Source organism: Rana temporaria, chromosome 5 (assembly GCF_905171775.1).
Source record: "Rana temporaria chromosome 5, aRanTem1.1, whole genome shotgun sequence".
Lineage (NCBI taxonomy): Eukaryota > Metazoa > Chordata > Amphibia > Anura > Ranidae > Rana > Rana temporaria.
The window spans coordinates 424063718-424081866 of NC_053493.1; the positions used below are offsets into that span (position 1 = coordinate 424063718).

Sequence of the window (18149 nt, forward strand, 5' to 3'; positions counted from 1 at the left end):
CAAGTCGTACCTGAATCTAGGCGAATGATCAGATGGGAGATTGATACAAAGTCGCATTATAAACCTTCATCGGATACAAATTGGCATTGTTTTTTTTTTGTTTTTTTTGTTTTTTTAAACCTTGATCAGACAGGAGATGCAAAGTCACCTTTGTTTATAAACAATGCTAATTTGTATCTCTATCTCCTGTCTGAACAATGTTTTTATAAACAATGATACTTTTTTATCTATCATGTCTGAACATTTAATAAATGATGTCTGATGGTCGGCTTTTTCCACAGCAGCAGCTTCTACGGCTACTCTATTTTGCACAGCAATCTCCGGCTGTCATTTTGACAGCTGGGATTTGTACGGAACAGTGGAGTCAGGCAGGCAGTGCTACTGGTTGAAGCCCAATTAAACTTTTATTATTGTGGTGGGCTGTCTGAAGCGTTTTGGGGTATTTTTTAGTTTTTTTTTTGTGAGAGAAGACGGCCCTGTAGAAGGCCAAGTTGGATCTTGAGCCTTATGCTGACCATACACTATACGAAAAATCGGCGGAAATTCTGTCATTCAGACAGTTCGTTCATTAATGGGCACAAAATCGATAATCGTCGGGACGTTTTTGAGCCGATAAAACGAAGGACAAGTTTGGAAATTTTCTGCCTAACGAACGATAAATCGGAAGGTTAATGTGTTCCCGTCTGAACTTTCTGCACTAGGTATATGTAAAAAAAAAGAACCAATTTTTTATTTTATTTATGTCCACTGAACGATTTATCGGTCATTACATGATGGCAATATCGTTTGCGCTCGCAACCGAACGTTTTTCGAAAGTTCGTTCGGACGATTTTTCGTAGAGTGTATGGCCAGAATTAGTTTACACACTACTTTTACACTTCTTACACACTTCTTTCACATTACTTCTTCCCCCTCCCACAATGTCACAGCACTGGTCCAAGTTTCCAAGCACCAGTGCTGGCACATGGAGTGAGACCGGCACACTCTAATATCTGGGTGTATTTTCTTGCTGGGGGAATACAAGGGGTGTGTACTGCAGAACCCGACACCGAGCAACCCTATTTGTCTTGCATGGGTTAAAAAAAAGGTTTGCTGTAAATCTAGCAGACGTGTTGCTGTTGTGAATGGGGGGGGGGGGGAGGGAGCTATTGGCACTGTGCTGACAAGCCATTCACCTCTGCAGCTAGGGGTTCGGATCCTGGTCTCGGCTACATGTGAATTGAGTTTGGTGGTCTCAGCCCGGCTCCCGGTGGGTGTGCTATACGAGGTAAGCCTGCGCTTAGTACGCCCACCCCCCTTCCACAAAAACCACCGCACCTACACACGCACTCGAAATTGAGTTAACATGCACGCACTTTGACCACGCGGTCTCTAAAAAAGAGAGGCGAAGGACTAGCAGGGCTGGTTGAGCGGGCAAAATCCTCTCACTTCCTTATAGGGAGTCCCTCTGCCCCGTTGGGCTTCAAAGCGGAGCAGGTAGGGCGGGCTGTGTGGGAGGACCCCCTCACACACCCGCCATTGCCACCCGGGGCATGGAGAAAGGTGGCAGATTGCCTCTGGGGGAGGCCTGCCTACTCCCAACTCCTGCAGTCCGGCTCCTCTCTCGAGTACACGCACAAAATACACAAAAAAAAAAATCCAAAAAAAGTGAATGGAGGGGGGGGGGGGGAGGAGGCTGGTTGCTGTTGTGAATGGAGGGGGGGGAGGAGGCTGGCTGCTGTCGTGAATGGAATGGGAGGAGGCTGGCTGCTGTCGTAAATGGAGGGGGGGAGGCTGGCTGCTGTCGTGAATGGAGGGGGAGGAGGCTGGCTGCTGGCGTGAATGGAGGAGGCTGGCTGCTGGCGTGAATGGAGGGGGCTGGCTGCTGGCGTGAATGGAGGAGGCTGGCTGCTGGCGTGAATGGAGGGGGCTGGCTGCTGGCGTGAATGGAGGAGGCTGGCTGCTGGCGTGAATGGAGGAGGCTGGCTGCTGGCGGGAATGGAGGGGGAGGAGGCTGGCTGCTGCTGTTGTGAATGGAGGGGGAGGAGGCTGGCTGCTGCTGTTGTGAATGGAGGGGGAGGAGGCTGGCTGCTGCTGTTGTGAATGGAGGGGGAGGAGGCTGGCTGCTGCTGTTGTGAATGGAGGGGGAGGAGGCTGGCTGTTGCTGTTGTGAATGGAGGGGGAGGAGGCTGGCTGTTGCTGTTGTGAATGGAGGGGGAGGAGGCTGGCTGCTGCTGTTGTGAATGGGGGAGGGAGGGAGGCTGCTGTCGTGGGTTCTAGCTCTAGTCTGGCCTCTAGCTCTAGTCTGGGCATCTAGTCTGGGCCTCTAGTCTGGGACTTGGAAGCTGTCGGGCCACACAAGCTGCCCAAAAACATTCAGTGATGTTGGGGATGCCTTCTACATCAGGAAGTCCTTGCATGTTCTTTGGGCTTGCCCGGCACCAGAGTGGTTCTGCTGGTGGTAATGGATGTCTGCTTTAGTCTTCCCCCAGTGTTCGGTATTTGAAGGATTATTGACTGTAAAGCCCTTCCAGGTAGATGACGTCTCGCTTTGTTCTTGCAGGGTCGATGTTCCGGGACGACAGGCAATACAAAGGAATGTCGGGTCCCAGCATTCATATGTCCTCTGCAGTAACACCAAGACCAAACCCAGCAGCTCACCAGCTTCCCTCCCTCACCGATACGCCCCCTTCTGTCAGTCAGCAGAACAGCGCCTCAGCGGTGAGTAAATAAATACTGCAGGAACGTGGAATCACATCATCCTCATGACTTTTCATAGGAAAACCACAGAGAATGTTAATAAAAATCATTCTAAAGGATGGCTGGAATGGGTTCTGCCTACAGACACTGGCCCGGATTCAGAGAGATCGGCGCATCTTTAGATGGGCGTAGCGCATCTGATATGCGCTACGCCGACGTAACTTGGAGAGGCTCGTACTGTATTCACAAAGCACTTGCACCGGCGTAACGTAAAATGGCCGGCGTAAGCCCGCCTAATTCAAAGTAGCAAGGTAGTGGGCGTGTAGTATAATGAAGCGTGACCCCATGTAAATGCATGGCCGAAAGAACGGCGCATGCTCAGAATCACGTCGAATTTACTCCCGAAGATACGCCGGCTCCATTCATACAACGTGAACGTAACCTACGCCCAGCCCCATGACGTAAAATACGACGGCTGTTCCGACGTTTCCAATGTCCATACCTTAACATGACTTGCCCCTGCTTTATGAGGGGTAAAGTTACGCCTTACGCAAACGGCATAGCTTACTGCGACGGGCGCAAGTACGTTCATGAATCGGCGTATCTAGGTCATTTACATATTCAACGCGTAAATCTACGGAAGCGCCCCTAACGGCCAGCGTAAATATGCACCCAAGATGCGTATGAGTAGGAGACTTGCGTCGGTCGTATCTTCGCAAAATTCAGGTGTATCTTGTTTCCTGAATACAGCGCATAGATACGACGGCGCATTCTTGAACTTACGCCGCGTATCAATAGATACGTCGGCGTAAGTTCTTTCTGAATCCCGGCCACTGAGTTTATCTTTGGAGAAATGTGTGGGAGGATTTGGCTTTTCAATGACTCTTTAACCACTTGCTGTCTGCCACACTGGGATGATATAGCAATACTTGAATACCAGAGCTATGGCTGCAGCTAGATGCCATAACCCCGCCATTTTTTTCACTCCAGGCACCGTTCTTTCTCATAAAGGCTGCTTTGTCAACCTTAGAAGCCATGGCAGGGGTCGTGGTCTGTACCGCCCCCTCCCCCCACAATGCTTTTTGGTGTGTCCTGGGCTTACCTGGCTGATCGGTAGCTCCAGCAAGCAATCTGGCATTAGCGGTGGCTGGGCATAGAGATGAGCAAAGGAAAGATGGCCTCCGCTCATCTCTATGCCCTAGGACAGTGATGGCGAACCTTGGCACCCCAGATGTTTTGGAACTACATTTTCCCATGATGGAACTACACTGCATAGTGCATGAGCATCATGGGAATTGTAGTTCCAAAACATCTGGGGTGCCGAGGGTCACCACCACTGCCCTAGGAGGACTGGAGCAGCGTCATGACATCACTTCCGGTTCTTGCCTGTAGAAATGGTTAAAGCGCCACCTATGGAGATTTTTAAGTACTGTAGTTTTTGGCGTCATTCCACAAGCACACCCTATTTTAAAGCATCACATGTTGGGTATCTTTTTGCTCAACGTAACATCTTTTTATATTATACAAAAAAATGTAAGTTTTTTGTTTTTCCAAATAAAAAATAAAAAAGTAAATGCGCAACAATCATGTGACATAAAAAATTGCAATTTATTCTTACAAAGCAAATACACCTTCGCACGCCGGTACTGACTAGTGTAGGCCGAGATCACACCTATGCATTTTTTTTTACTTTTCCGTTTTGCAGAAACACGCTACAGTCCATGTAACATGGTTTCCTACGGGGCACGTTCACGTCTGTGCGTTTTCTGGAAAGGGTCGGATTTTTTCTTCTGGTTTTTGGTTCCATACGGAGGAAAAATATAGGTATTGAAAAATTTGTTTGGGCAGATTTAAAAACGCAAAATTGCGGTAAAAACGCACTACACGCTTTTCTGCAGCTTCTCTGTTTGAAATCTATTGAACCAAAAAAGCATTGTTTTGCGGTTTTTTTTAAAGTCCCTGACCCTTTTCAAAAACGAAGAGGCACAAAACGCATTGATGTAAACATGTTAAATTTTTTTAAATAAAAAATGGCCTACATTTCTGCAAAACGCATTAGTGTGAAATGGAGCCTAAGACCCGCTGGGACCACGGCTGCATTCGCCGTAAAACTGCTCTCGTTTTAGCGGTGTTTTACCATGGTTTAAGTGGCGCTTTTAGGCCGCTAGCGGGGGCGGCTTTTAACCCCAAAGAAGGGGTTAAAAACGTCTGTGTTGCACCGCTGCCCATTCATTCCAATGGGCAGAGGGCGTTTTGGCAGCGCTAAATACAGCGCTCTCAATCCGCTCCAAAGATGCCGCTTGCAGGACTTTTCAGAACGTCCCGCAAGCGCACCACCCCAGTTTAAAAAGTCCCACTTGAATGAATGGGAGGCAGGTTTCATGCGCTTGGCAGAGGCCATTTCCATAAATGCCTGAAAACCACCCCAGTGTGAAAAGGACCTAAGGTTCCGTTCACATCTTGGAGTGTCAGGCGCCAAGCGTGGTAAAATCGTGCAAACAATCACTGGATGCCTGTCGCCCAAAAGAGCTCTTGTACAGGCGTCCCGCGATTCTGTTTGGGCAATCGCAAACAAAATCACGCCTCGTTTGGGGTGCTATTGAAAGTGACAGGGAACGCAGGGACGTCCCGCGATTAGAATTGTGGCAGTTCTGCCCACGATTCAGAATGCCAAGATGTGAATGGAGCCCAAGTCTTTCTCTCCCTCACTTTGCTATCTTGACCTCGGTGCTGAAATAAAGGAGCAGAGAGGAAAACTAGGGTGTCGGGCACCTGACGTCCACCCTATCCACCTATGTCATTGGTTGTTAAACGCTGGCATCTCACCCACACAGTGCCCCAAGTTCTAGTGCTGCACAAAAAAAACCTGTGGCTCTGTTAAAAAAAAAAAAAGCAGACCTGATCCCCCACCCACTTGACAGTTTTTTTTTTTTTTAAACAATTTTTGTCAAGGCACCACAGGATGCCACCCCACCCTGGTTGAAAAAGGCGGGGCTATAGTATACCCGTGTGAACAAGGCTTTAGTATAATGAGGATGGTGCTGTAAAAGTTTTTACCATTTGCTTTTTATTTCAGGCTCTTAAACGGAAAAGGTTTGAGAACTCCTATGACATCGACAACATCGTCATTCCAATGTCTCTGGTGGCAGCTTCCCGTGTGGAGAAACTTCAGTACAAAGAGATTCTGACACCGAGGTACAGCCGCACACTGTGTGCCTGAGCCAAGCTGAGCTCACCCATCCCCTTCCCTGTAATAGTACAGCTGCACACTGTGTGCCTGAGCCAAGCTAAGCTCTCCCATCCCCTTCCCTGTAATAGTACAACCGCACACTGTGTGCCCTGAGACAAGCTAAGCTCTCCCATCCCCTTCCCCGTAATAGTACAGCCGCACACTGTGTGCCTGAGCCAAGCTGAGCTCTCCCATCCCCTTCCCTGTAATAGTACAGCTGCACACTGTGTGCCTGAACCAAGCTGAGCTCTCCCATCCCCTTCCCTGTAATAGTACAGCTGCACACTGTGTGCCTGAACCAAGCTGAGCTCTCCCACCCTCTTCCCTGTAATAGTACAGCCGCACATTGTGTGCCTGAGCCAAGCTGAGCTCTCCCATCCCCTTCCCTGTAATATTACAGCCGCACACAGTGTGCCTGAGCCAAGCTGAGCTCTCCCATCCCCTTCCCTGTAATAGTACAGCCGCACACTGTGTGCCTGAACCAAGCTGAGCTCTTCCATCCCCTTCCCTGTAATAGTACAGCCGCACACTGTGTGCCTGAACCAAGCTGAGCTCTCCTATCCCCTTCTCTGTAATAGTACAGCCGCACACTGTGTGCCTGAACCAAGCTGAGCTCTCCCATCCCCTTCCCTGTAATAGTACAGCTGCACACTGTGTGCCTGAACCAAGCTGAGCTCACTCTCCCATCCTCTTCCCTGTAATAGTACAGCTGCACACTGTGTGCCTGAGCCAAGCTGAGCTCTCCCATCCCCTTCCATGTAATAGTACAGCCGCACACTGTGTAACTGAGGAAAGCTGAGCTCACTCTCCCATCCTCTTCCCTGTAATAGTACAGCCGCACACTGTGTAACTGAGGAAAGCTGAGCTCACTCTCCCATCCTCTTCCCTGTAATAGTACAACCGCACACTGTGTACCTGAACCAAGCTGAGCTCTCCCATCCTCTTCCCTGTAATAGTACAGCCGCACACTGTGTAACTGAGGAAAGCTGAGCTCACTCTCCCATCTTCTTCCCTGTAATAGGTTAGGAAGGTTCTCTGTGAGCTCTAGTAGTGGTTCATGTTCTGCAATGTCAGACGTTTAGCAACTTGCCCCACCCACTTCCTCAGTCCAGGGTGTCAGGACCCTCCCCTCTCCCCCCAGTATGTATATCCTCACAGGTAGCACACATGTCCTAAATTGTTCACCTTTACAGAAAAGGTGAGCGGACATCGTACACCCCCCCCCCCCCCCCACACACACACACACACACACACCTGGTCCTGGCTGTTGCTGAGCTGTTCCTCTGTGCAGGGCTTTTAGGACAGACCAGAGCGATTCTGATTGAAGCACTTCAGAGAGGAGAGCGGAGGAGGTCTCAGATCTCTGGACCAGCTGCTGGGGGGCTGACGACTCTGCATCCCCAGAGGGAAGTACAGGGGGTGTACCGTATTCTTCTCTCCCCCCCCCCCCCTTTATCTGAAAAGGTGAACGCAATAATCGCATTACCACGGAGAGGCGGATATTTATCTAAGAACAGGATGGATGTGAGAGTTGTGCAACCAACCTGTTCTGGTTACATAATCCCATCCTTTGTGTTAGGAAGTCTCCATTACAGAACAAATCCAGCTTAAAGCGCTGCGTTACACTGTTGGCGCTATATAAATCCTGTATAATAATAATAAAGGCTCGGTTCACATAGGTGCGATGCAGGAACACTGCGGGTTCCTCCATCGCACCCAACTCACACTGCCTTATGCAAACCGCCCTGTGTCAATACAAAGTTAATGACACCCCCAGATCAGTTTGCCTATTGCAGGGCAAACTGTCAGTTCAGACATGAATCGGATCGCATTGGGTGATCACACCCATGCAATCCGATTCTGGTGCGGACCAAAAAAAAAGCTCCTGCGCGACTTTGTATGGCTGAATTCACGTTGCACAGACATCACATGTGGTGCAAATTGCATGCGATCTCGCACAGCGCATTAGTGTGAACTGGGACTACAGATTTTCTAAAGGCAATTTTATATAATGCATTCCATGCATTAAAGGGGAACTAAAGTCCCAACTTTTATTGCAGAATAGAAATGCGCACTCCGTGCTGCTATAAAATACCCCGTCTGTCCGCTCGCTGTCTCCTCCTGCGCTGCGCATGCCGGGCCGCTCTCCTGAATGCCGGGATGACTGCCTCCTGCGCATGTGCAGGAGTGACGTCATTGCCCGCCAACCAATGAAGAGGCTCAAAGACCGGCACTTAGGGGCAGGATTATCGGACAGATTAATATAGGAACTTTAGTTCTGCTGTTAAGGTTAAAAAAACACATGCAAACGGCACACACACACACATCCCCCCCCCCCCCCAACTACTTACCTGACCCCGATCTCAGTTCAGCGATGTGCACAAGAGCAAAGCTCCCTCTCCCCCCCCCCTCATTTTAATGCGACTCCTAACTTATGGCATGACCCCGAGAACCGTCACAGACCTGTCTGAGATTTATGTTCAGAGAATCATTATATATAATGTTTGGTTATAGAGCTGGAACATTTTTTTTTAAACTTTGTTTTTTTTCCCCCAGTTGGCGAGTGCTGGATTCTTCAGAGACAGAGCTGTTGGGTGTGAATCCACAGGTGAGCTTCCCATCCTGCCCTCCTGTTGGCACCAAACATTTTCCATTCTCCAAACAGTCCTGGTCACCAACTGGTACACTCTCGAGCAGGGGGTAGGCAACCGCCAGCTGTTTTGAAACTACAAGTCCCATGAGACATTGCAAGACCCCGACAAGCACAGGCATGACTCGCAGAGGCATGATGGAATTTGTAGTTTCACCACAGCTGGAGTGCCAAGGTTGCCTACCCCTGCTCTAGAGCATATAGAGCAAAGCAAAGAGATCTCTGGGTGGTTCTGTGAATACTCATTGGCTATACCCATAGAACAAGTGCCTATACCTACCGTATATACTCAAGTATAAGCTGACTCGTGCATAAGCCAGGGCACCTAATTTTACCACAAAAAAATGGGAAAACTTATTGACTCGCGTATAAGCCTAGGGTGAGAAATGCAGCAGCTACTGTTGGTGGAAAAGAGGGTCAACAATGCCCATTTGCAGCCTCGCTGTGCCCATTGCAACCTCGCCTCGCTGTGCCCATTGCAGTCTCGCCTCGCTGTGCCCATTGCAGTCTCGCCTCGCTGTGCCCATTGCAGTCTCGCCTCGCTGTGCCCATTGCAGTCTCGCCTCGCTGTGCCCATTGCAGTCTCGCCTCGCTGTGCCCATTGCAGTCTCGCCTCGCTGTGCCCATTGCAGTCTCGCCTCGCTGTGCCCATTGCAACCTCGCCTCGCTGTGCCCATTGCAACCTCACTGATCGCCATACATGATTCTATACTCCTGACTGTGTACCTGATTATGGGGCAGTCAGACGGTGGGCGGCCATTGTGGAAAAGTCGCTTCTACTCCTTGTTCTTTTCCCAGCAGACACTGTTTAGTGTTCCGCCTATCATGGACATTCTTTCATCCTCAGACAAAAAAAGGGCTGACAATCTCGGCTTATACTCGAGTATATACGGTAATTGTTAAGAAAAAGAAAACTCTGCTTGGACCGCAGTCCATGGACTTTATGGGCACACAACTTTCTTGGCCCACTATTGACACCGAATGCGACTTTAAAATCACTTGAAAGTTGCACGATTTCAGGAGAGAGCTGCCTGACATTTGTGTAACTTCATGCACAGATGTCTATGCAGGTTGCACGGGATTTCGCCCAGGAGAGCCATTCTGCCGCAGTATATCTGCGTGAGACAGTCGAGAACCGGTTAATGACAGTTGTGGATGGATTTCTGTAGTGAGACTACTGACCACACGCCGATACGGCAGTTGTGTGTTCAGTGTCAGAACTTGTATACATTGGCTCTGTATTTTTTATTTTTATTTTAGCTGGAAGATTTGTCATCTGATGTGTATCAAGACCGACACAGCTACTTTGAGGAGCTGGAACGTTCCCGGTGGGATTCATGGGCTTCTACTACTGCGCCCCAACGACGAGGGAGCAGGTATGTGCTAATCCGGTGTTATAAGAGTTCCGAGATCGAGACGGCTTTATGACGATGTTCTACCCCCGAGGAGCAGAAGCTGGGCATGGATTTATATTTTTATTTATTTTTTACAGATCATCCAACAGATCAGATGGTCGTTGGACACCACAGCCTCCAAACAGCCAGGGATCATCTCAGCAGATTCCCTCCCCAGACATCCGATTCCAAAGCCTTAACGACGTCCCGTTTTCCCTGTCCTCTGCTGCAGCCGACAACAACCCAGAGCCTTACAGCACTGTCCAATGCCGGACCCGAGTGCTCTCCTGGAGCGAAGACACCAGATCTTCCACGCCTGAGATCCCAGATGAGGAGGAACAGGTACGTCAGCTCCTGCAGGTTTTCACCATTCCGCAGCACTTAAGCCTCGTACACACGATCGGAGTTTCCGACGGGATTTGTGTGATGGCAGGATGTTGTCGGATAATCCAACAGTCTGTACGCTCCATCAGAAAATTGTTGTTGGAATTTCTGACAACAAATGTGTGATGTCGGATTATCCAATCGTGTGTAAAGCAGTCCCTCAAAAGAAAAATCCAAAGTACAAACATGCATGCTCCGAACCAATGCTAATCATAAGACATTGGCAGAAGTTGCCCAAAGGGTGGCGCTAACGAGCTGAAAACCCACGTAGTTTTGTTTTTGTTGGCCAACAATTCTTTGAAGTTTTTTGTATGCAATCCAAGTTCACGGCCAACGCCCTTTGCACAAAATTGCACGGCTTTGTCCGATGAAAATTTGATCGTGTGTACGAGGCTTTAGGTCTAAAGCTTGGGTCTATGCGAAGGCCTTGCACAGGGTTTTTTTTTCTTGTAACCCGTGCAGGCAGTTCCATTCATTTTAATTGGGGAAACAGTAGTTGTACGAACAAAGCCACCGCTCCCAACGTGAGCGCTGCGGGTGCACGACCCCAAAACGCAAATAGTCTCCCACTACCGTGCAGCCCCCCTGTATCCTAATTGAAATGAATGGGACTGCCTGTGTCCTGTCGAGAAATGCCGGCCGGAACTGCGCATGCGCAGACAGAGCCTCAGAACAGCTGAGTTTACGATCGGCTGTTGTCTCGCGTTGCCGAGGCATTTACATGAAAGGGGCGGATATTTACAAGAAGGGGTCAGATTTTTCAATGATGGGTGGTGCTGGGGCGGAATTTTTATCGATGGGCAAATCTGCTAAAGAAATCTTTAATATAGAAAAAGCCGCCCTTCAATTGGCTAAAGCAGGGGGGTCTCAAACTGGTGGCCCTCAAGCAAAACTACAAGTCCCATGAGGCACTGCAAGGCTGACAGTTACAAGCCTGACTCCCACAGGCAGAGAGGCATGATGGGACTTGTAGTTTTGCAACAGCTTGAGTTTGATTCCCCCTGCTCTAAAGCTATAAAAATGTCTGTTTATTTAGTCCCGGTTATAGAAGACACAGAGGGGTTAATTTACTAAAACTGCAAAATCTGTTGCTGTGCATAGAAACAATCAGCTTCCACTTGCTGAAGTTGGAAGCTGATTGGCTTCTATGCAGAGCTGCATCAGATTTTGCACTTTCCATTTTTAGTAAATCGACCCCTGTGTGCTCCCTGGCATCCCGTGTCTCCTATAAGGATGAGCTCCGGGGTGTACGTAAACACCAGGATGTTGGCTATGCGCTAATCGCAGGCAGTTGAGACCTTTCTCGATGCGTGGCTGCAGAGATTGGGAAATGTCTCGCTGCCTGTGATTGGCGCAGTGCCGACATCCTGGCGGGCACGCCGGAGCTCATCCTTGGTCTCCTACCCTTCGGTTCTTCCAGCGCTGCCCCCTATAGACGCCTAATTGGCATTCATGTGTTATACGCTCTCCTCCCCTGCCATGGGCTGTGGCTGCATTCGTCAACCCGAATGTAACTGCTGAATCGGCTTCTGCTGATGTCATCCCACAGAAGTTTTCTTGGGACGTGGAAGCCTCCCGCTATAGGAATGTCTGACATCCCTACATACTCCATGACCAACATTCTCTGAATAGCTAGGGGCGGGCTTGGAGGTGTGTCTGCCTGTGTAATCGTATCCTTACTATTGGGTCTCGTTCACATCATGTGCAGAGCATGCGTTCTGCAGGGGCACAAAGAAAACAATTGTTCTCAATGTGCCCTGTTCTCATCACAGCACCGGTATCACCCCCAGATTTCTTTTCTGTGAAGGAATCTGAAAATTGTATGCAGTTTTCTGCCGTGGTGTCAACAATGTGATGTGAGCAGGGCACATGGAGAACTATTTTTTTATTTTCCTTGCAGAGAATTTTATATAACGTATATCCTGGAGTAGAAGCCAAGTGTTTGTTTTTTTTTCAGCTTTTTTTTTTTTTAGGGCTGAAAATACACCCCTCAGCTTATACTCTAATCCAGGGGTGTCCAAACTTTTTTCAAAGGGGGCCAGATTTGATGAAGTGAACACGCGTAAGGGACGACGATTTTCTTGCCTTTGTGGCTGTGTGTGGTGAAGAGATGAGCGTGGGCGTGATGTTTGGATATACCGTATTTATCGGCATATAACACGCACCTTCACTTTAGGAGGGAAGTTTCAGGGGGAGAAAAAAAATGTAAATAAAAAACTGTGAAGCAAAATAAGGTTTATTGCACATCAAAGCAGCCTCGCCATTGCCATGAGTGCTGCCTGATCGATGTCCATCTGCAGCCTCGGAGGGAAGGTGGGGCAGGATGAGCACCAACAGATTACATACAGGAGAATCTCCTCTTTAATACAATTTCTCCCGCCTCCTATGATAGACAGAGGAGTCGTCCAATGGCAGCCCAGGAGATGGGATGTCACTGAGTAAACAAGAGATTCTCCTGTATGTAATTTGACAGCACTCGATCCCCCTCTACCTGTTCCCTCCGAGGCAGCGCCGATAAATACAGTATATATCCAAATTACCAGGGGGGCCACATTAAACTGGAACAGGGGCCGCAATTGGCCCCCGGACTTTGGACATGCCTGCCTGCTCTAATCACTGTACCTGAAGGGCCGCAAGCGCCCATTGTTTAAAAGTTGCGGCTTCCCCCTGGTCCCTTCCGTGATGGGCGTTTCCCAGCAGACGTTGTGTTCCGCCTGTTACGGATGTCCTCTCATCCTCGGACAAGAGAATGTCTGTGATAGGCGGAACACTGAACATAGTGTTTGCTGGGAAACGGAGTCCGAGGATGAGAAGACGTCTGTGATAGGCTGCTGGGAAACGCCCATCATGGAACGGGACCAGGAGGAGGTCGCGACTTTTAAACAATGAATCGCCTGCAACCTGTAAAATTTGTAGGTACACTGAATTGGGCACAGTGGCGTGGCAATGGGCACAGTGAGGCATGCAAATGGGCATTGTTGACCCTCTTTTCTGCTTACAGTAGCTGCTGCATTCTCACCCTAGGCTTATACTCGAGTCAATACGTTTTCCCTGTGTTTTTTGGGGGGGTAAAATTGGGTACCTCGGCTTATATTCGCGTATATACGGTATAGCTGCGTTGAAAAATCGCACCATAACACTTGTACCACATGTGCAACAGGACACATGGAAAACAATTAAATTTTTTGTACCAAATATGCACATCTCTGCACATGGTGTGGACAAGCTTATGCAAGTCAAATCTGCGCCTTCACCCCCCCATCAGGTTTTATGCACATATGCCACCCCCTGACCTATTTTTACATACATATAGGAAAAGCCTTAGTATAGCCTTGTCTATATGTACTGAAAATATCTCCTAAACGTGCACCGTTTAGGAGATATTTGCCTCGTACTGCACCGATGTCATTGGCGCATGCACGGCGAAGAAACAACCCCACGCAGCGCCACCTTGTGTCTGTACAGGCAAAATTACATACGGGTACATCGCTTTGCCTGTACCTGCTGCCCATCTGCAGTAAATGTACTGTGGGCAATCAGCTAGTGGTTAAGGGAAATCTCTTGGGGACCCCCATGTCACCAGAACTAGTGTCCCCTTTGGAAGATTTCCTCTCGCTTACTTTTCTGGGGACAAACCCAAAATTTGGGGATACTTTTTTATAAGGAGAGTCACCCTCTGTGTGTCCTGTTTATCATTACCGGGGACACAGACCGAAATAAAAACTGACTGATTCTAATCAGTTTGTCCAAAACTAATACGTTTTTTATATTTTTTTTTAATACTTTAATTCAGGGATCCTCAAAATACGGCCCTCCAGCTGTTGGGGGAACTACACATCCCATGAGGCATTGTAAAACTCTGACATTCACTGACATGACTAGGCATGATGGGAATTGTAGTTCCTGAACAACTGGAGGGCCGTAGTTTGAAGACCCATGCTTTAATTGTTGAGAATCAATTAATTCATTCTCTCCTCCATCTTTCCCCTTCTCCTTATCTCTCCTCCATCTTTCCCCTTCTCCTTCTCTCTCCTCCATCTTCCCCCTTCTCCTTCTCTCTCCTCCATCTTCCCCCTTCTCCTTCTCTCTCCTCCATCTTCCCCCTTCTCCTTCTCTCTCCTCCATCTTTCCCCTTCTCCTTATCTCTCCTCCATCTTTCCCCTTCTCCGTCCTTCTCCTCCGTCCTTCTCTGTCCTCCTCCGTCCTTCTCCTTCTCCTTCTCCTCCGCCCTCCTCTGTCCTCCTCCGCCCTCCTCTGTCCTCCTCCGCCCTCCTCTGTCCTCCTCTGTCCTCCTCTGTCCTCCTCTGTCCTCCTCTGCCCTCCTCTGTCCTCCTCCGCCCTCCTCTGTCCTTCTCCTTCCTCCTTCTCTTTCCTCCTCCGTCCTTGTCCTTCCTCCTCCGTCCTTCTTGTCCTTCCTCCTCCGTCCTTCTTGTCCTTCCTCCTCCGTCCTTCTTGTCCTTCCTCCTCCGTCCTTCTTGTCCTTCCTCCTCCGTCCTTCTTGTCCTTCCTCCTCCGTCCTTCTTGTCCTTCCTCCTCCGTCCTTCTTGTCCTTCCTCCTCCGTCCTTCTTGTCCTTCCTCCTCCGTCCTTCTTGTCCTTCCTCCTCCGTCCTTCTTGTCCTTCCTCCTCCGTCCTTCTTGTCCTTCCTCCTCCGTCCTTCCTCCTCCGTCCTTCTCGTCCTTCCTCCTCCGTCCTTCCTCCTCCGTCCTTCTTCTCCTTCCTCCTCCGTCCTTCTTCTCCTTCCTCCTCCGTCCTTCTTCTCCTTCCTCCTCCGTCCTTCTTCTCCTTCCTCCTCCGTCCTTCTTCTCCTTCCTCCTCCGTCCTTCTTCTCCTTCCTCCTCCGTCCTTCTTCTCCTTCCTCCTCCGTCCTTCTTCTCCTTCCTCCTCCGTCCTTCTCCTCCTTCCTCCTCCGTCCTTCTCCTCCTTCCTCCTCCGTCCTTCTCCTCCTTCCTCCTCCGTCCTTCTTCTCCTTCCTCCTCCGTCCTTCTCCTCCCACACATTATGTCTAGATGAACTAGTTCAGACGTTGGTTTCCTGCACTCTTAATCATGGGTTTTATTTTTTTCTCCAGCAGATTGTCCAGCCGTGGGAACCGCGCTTTTTCCCTCTATCGGACAGAGACTGCCGCGCTCTCCTGAATTCGCCTGAAACGCCGAGCAGAGGCAGGACCAAGCCGCCCCTGGACGTTTCCTGGCCGACGTCGAGCAAGCCTTGCGCATGGACTGAAAGCGTAGACTCTGGCATGTCAACAGAAATCCTCACCCCAGCCTCCAAAGAGCCCCCCTTACCCAATAGCATTTCAGTAGTTCGAGTCCGAGCCCACAGCGGCGACAAAATAGCGAGCCTGGAATACTTTCCACCCAGGCCGGTGAACAAGAGATGAGAGGTCCTCTTTTTTTTATTTTTAATCACAGGATGTGTGAGCAGAGAACACAAATCCATATACTTTATTTCAGTATCAAGTGCTTGGCTGGCTTGCAGGCCCAAGTGGAGCATTAGGGTGCACCATGATGTAGGGGTTCCTGGGCTCAGCGGCACGCTGAAGTGAGAAGCCTGCGAGTGGTACAGCACACCGCTACATGCTGAAAGTCCATATGGGCCACAGGATGGTCTCCGTAATGGGGAGGACCCCCCCAATTTCCTGTGGTCTCCTGGTAGCTGCGTAGGCAGTGCAGGTACATGGAGCAGGCTGGTGTAGCTGGTTGAAAGAGGTGAAAGATTGGTAAAAAAAAAAAAAATTACAGAGCATTCTAATCGGGGAAACAAAAATAAAAAATACGAGAATGAAAGTCGGGGGGGAAATAATGAGGTTTAGTCCCTCGACGTCCAGAGAGGAGCGAGAGAGAGAGCTTTGGGCTTCTGTGGCTATGAGGTGGCCAGTTGCTGTTCTCCATTTCCTGTCCCAGTCCTGAATTTTCTATCCTACTTTTGTTCATCACTGTGTATCGGTGGCAGGAGGAGAGCGCCACGTCCCCGGTGTTTTGTCACGTCGCCCACACAACTTTTTTTGCTTGCATCACTCACCGCAGTGGATGGCCGGAATCTCGTTGTAGAATTGTCAGGTCTGTCTGTGCAGAGGTTGTGGTCCCAGAAAAGTTACAGCCGATCTCCTCCTCCTTTTCTCCTTCCTCCTCCCTCCCTGTCCCCGGGAACAAAGATGCTGTAATTATTTAATAAATGGGGGGGGAAAAATGACTCCTATATGAGAATAGCCTGGTGTATATGGATATATGGAATTAGACAAAAAAAAATAAATAAAAAAAAAATAATAAATTCTAAATCCTATTAGATAATCTGGTGCTTGTCTTGGTTTTGTATGTTTTTTAAATGTCATCCCAAAAAAAAAATGTGGTCCAATAGCGCGCCGTCGTTACAAGTCGGATGTTCTAAATGCATATTATAATTTATATCTTGCTGGGATTTATTTGCTGTTTACTGCGGTTCAAAAAATTACCACTCCAATGATTTTATTTACAGTGGAACCTCGGATTACAAGAATAATCCATTCCAGGAGAATGCTTGTAATCCAAAGCACTCGCATATCAAAGCAAGTTTCCCCATAGTTGAAGTAACTTGTGCACTAGTAAAAAAGGGGGGGTAAAACTTCCGCTCTAGGCAGGGCTGTGGAGTCGGTAGATAAATGTTCCGACTCCTCAGTTTTATGTACTTCCGACTCCTCTGTATTAATATGCGAATGTATTTTATACATTCCTTGAGGGAAAGAAACGCAACCTACCACAGGACTACTGGCTGGGAAGCCAACAGTCTACTGTATTGCACAGTTTAAGCAAAATACAAACACAATGAAAACAATCAAGTGACTGGATAGTAGCAGCAGGCATAAACATCAGGAACAGGATTTTTACCAGTTCAAAAATACAAACCACATTATTTGGTTGTTTTAGAACAAAAACAAAGCTTATCTATAATGAACCAAAAACAAAATCTGTAAAACCTAGAAATGGTTTATATTAATCTTGAAATGTAGTTCTAGGCTTAGCAAATGCAAATCAATTCAATGTAGAGTTCTAAGGAAGAGAATTGCCTCTGCCAGATCCTCTTTCATAGAAGCTCTTAAGTCAGACTGAGCCTAGGTTCACACTGCTGCGAATTCAAAATCGCGGTAAAATGCGCAATTTTACCGCGATTTTGCGGCTGCGATTTTGCCGCGATTTCGGCCACAATTTAATGTAAATCGCGGCCCGAAATCGCAAAAAGTAGTACAGGAACTACTTTTTGAAATCGCAGATGTGGCGTCGCACTGATTAGGACAGTGCCATTGCTGACAATTGCCGCCGATTTGAGATGCGATTTGACATGTCAAATCGCATCTCAAATCGTTCCAAATCGTACCCAGTGTGAACCAGGGCTTTATTATTTTTAGGGCTGAAAATAATCTTTCGACACTGACTTGGGTGGGTGGCATTGCAGTAACTATTCTGGCCACATCACTAACGATCTCTGGATAAACAAGGATGGCTTCTTCAACAGTAAGTTTTGATGAGCGATCATACTTTTCAACTTCTTTTAGTGCTTTATAAAACTCCTGTTGGAATTTTTTTATTTGGACACTTACTGGTTCTCTAACATGCGTTCCCTGTAAAAGCAGAACACAACACTATGGAAAGTATAAGTATCGCAGCTCCTAATTGTGCGTTGCGTGCCATATAGTGAAGCACATGAAAAGCATGCTTCTTCACGGTCACTTAACGTGTTCGTTTTGCGGTTACGTGAGGCATTTCATGCATTGGTCTTTATTCTTACAGTAGAGAAGTCATTAATTATAACTTTTTGTGAATTGGGACATTTAAACT

At 48.4% G+C, this 18149-nt stretch overlaps 1 protein-coding gene across 3 annotated transcripts in view; it reads left to right on the plus strand.

Annotated features, from left to right (window-relative positions):
* The window catches only part of LOC120941717 (KAT8 regulatory NSL complex subunit 1-like), a 103167-nt gene extending 86547 nt beyond the window's left edge, over positions 1 to 16620 (plus strand). For 2 of the 3 annotated variants that reach the window (XM_040355329.1, XM_040355331.1), the window contains 6 exons: positions 2543 to 2700; positions 5756 to 5874; positions 8465 to 8516; positions 9819 to 9934; positions 10051 to 10294; positions 15407 to 16620. In XM_040355329.1, the coding sequence (XP_040211263.1) occupies positions 2543 to 2700; positions 5756 to 5874; positions 8465 to 8516; positions 9819 to 9934; positions 10051 to 10294; positions 15407 to 15718 (1001 nt within the window). In that variant the 3' untranslated portion in view covers positions 15719 to 16620. The remainder of the gene's footprint in view (positions 1 to 2542; positions 2701 to 5755; positions 5875 to 8464; positions 8517 to 9818; positions 9935 to 10050; positions 10295 to 15406) is intronic. The other variant, XM_040355330.1, reaches the window with a different exon arrangement.
* Positions 16621 to 18149: the final 1529 nt, after the last annotated feature.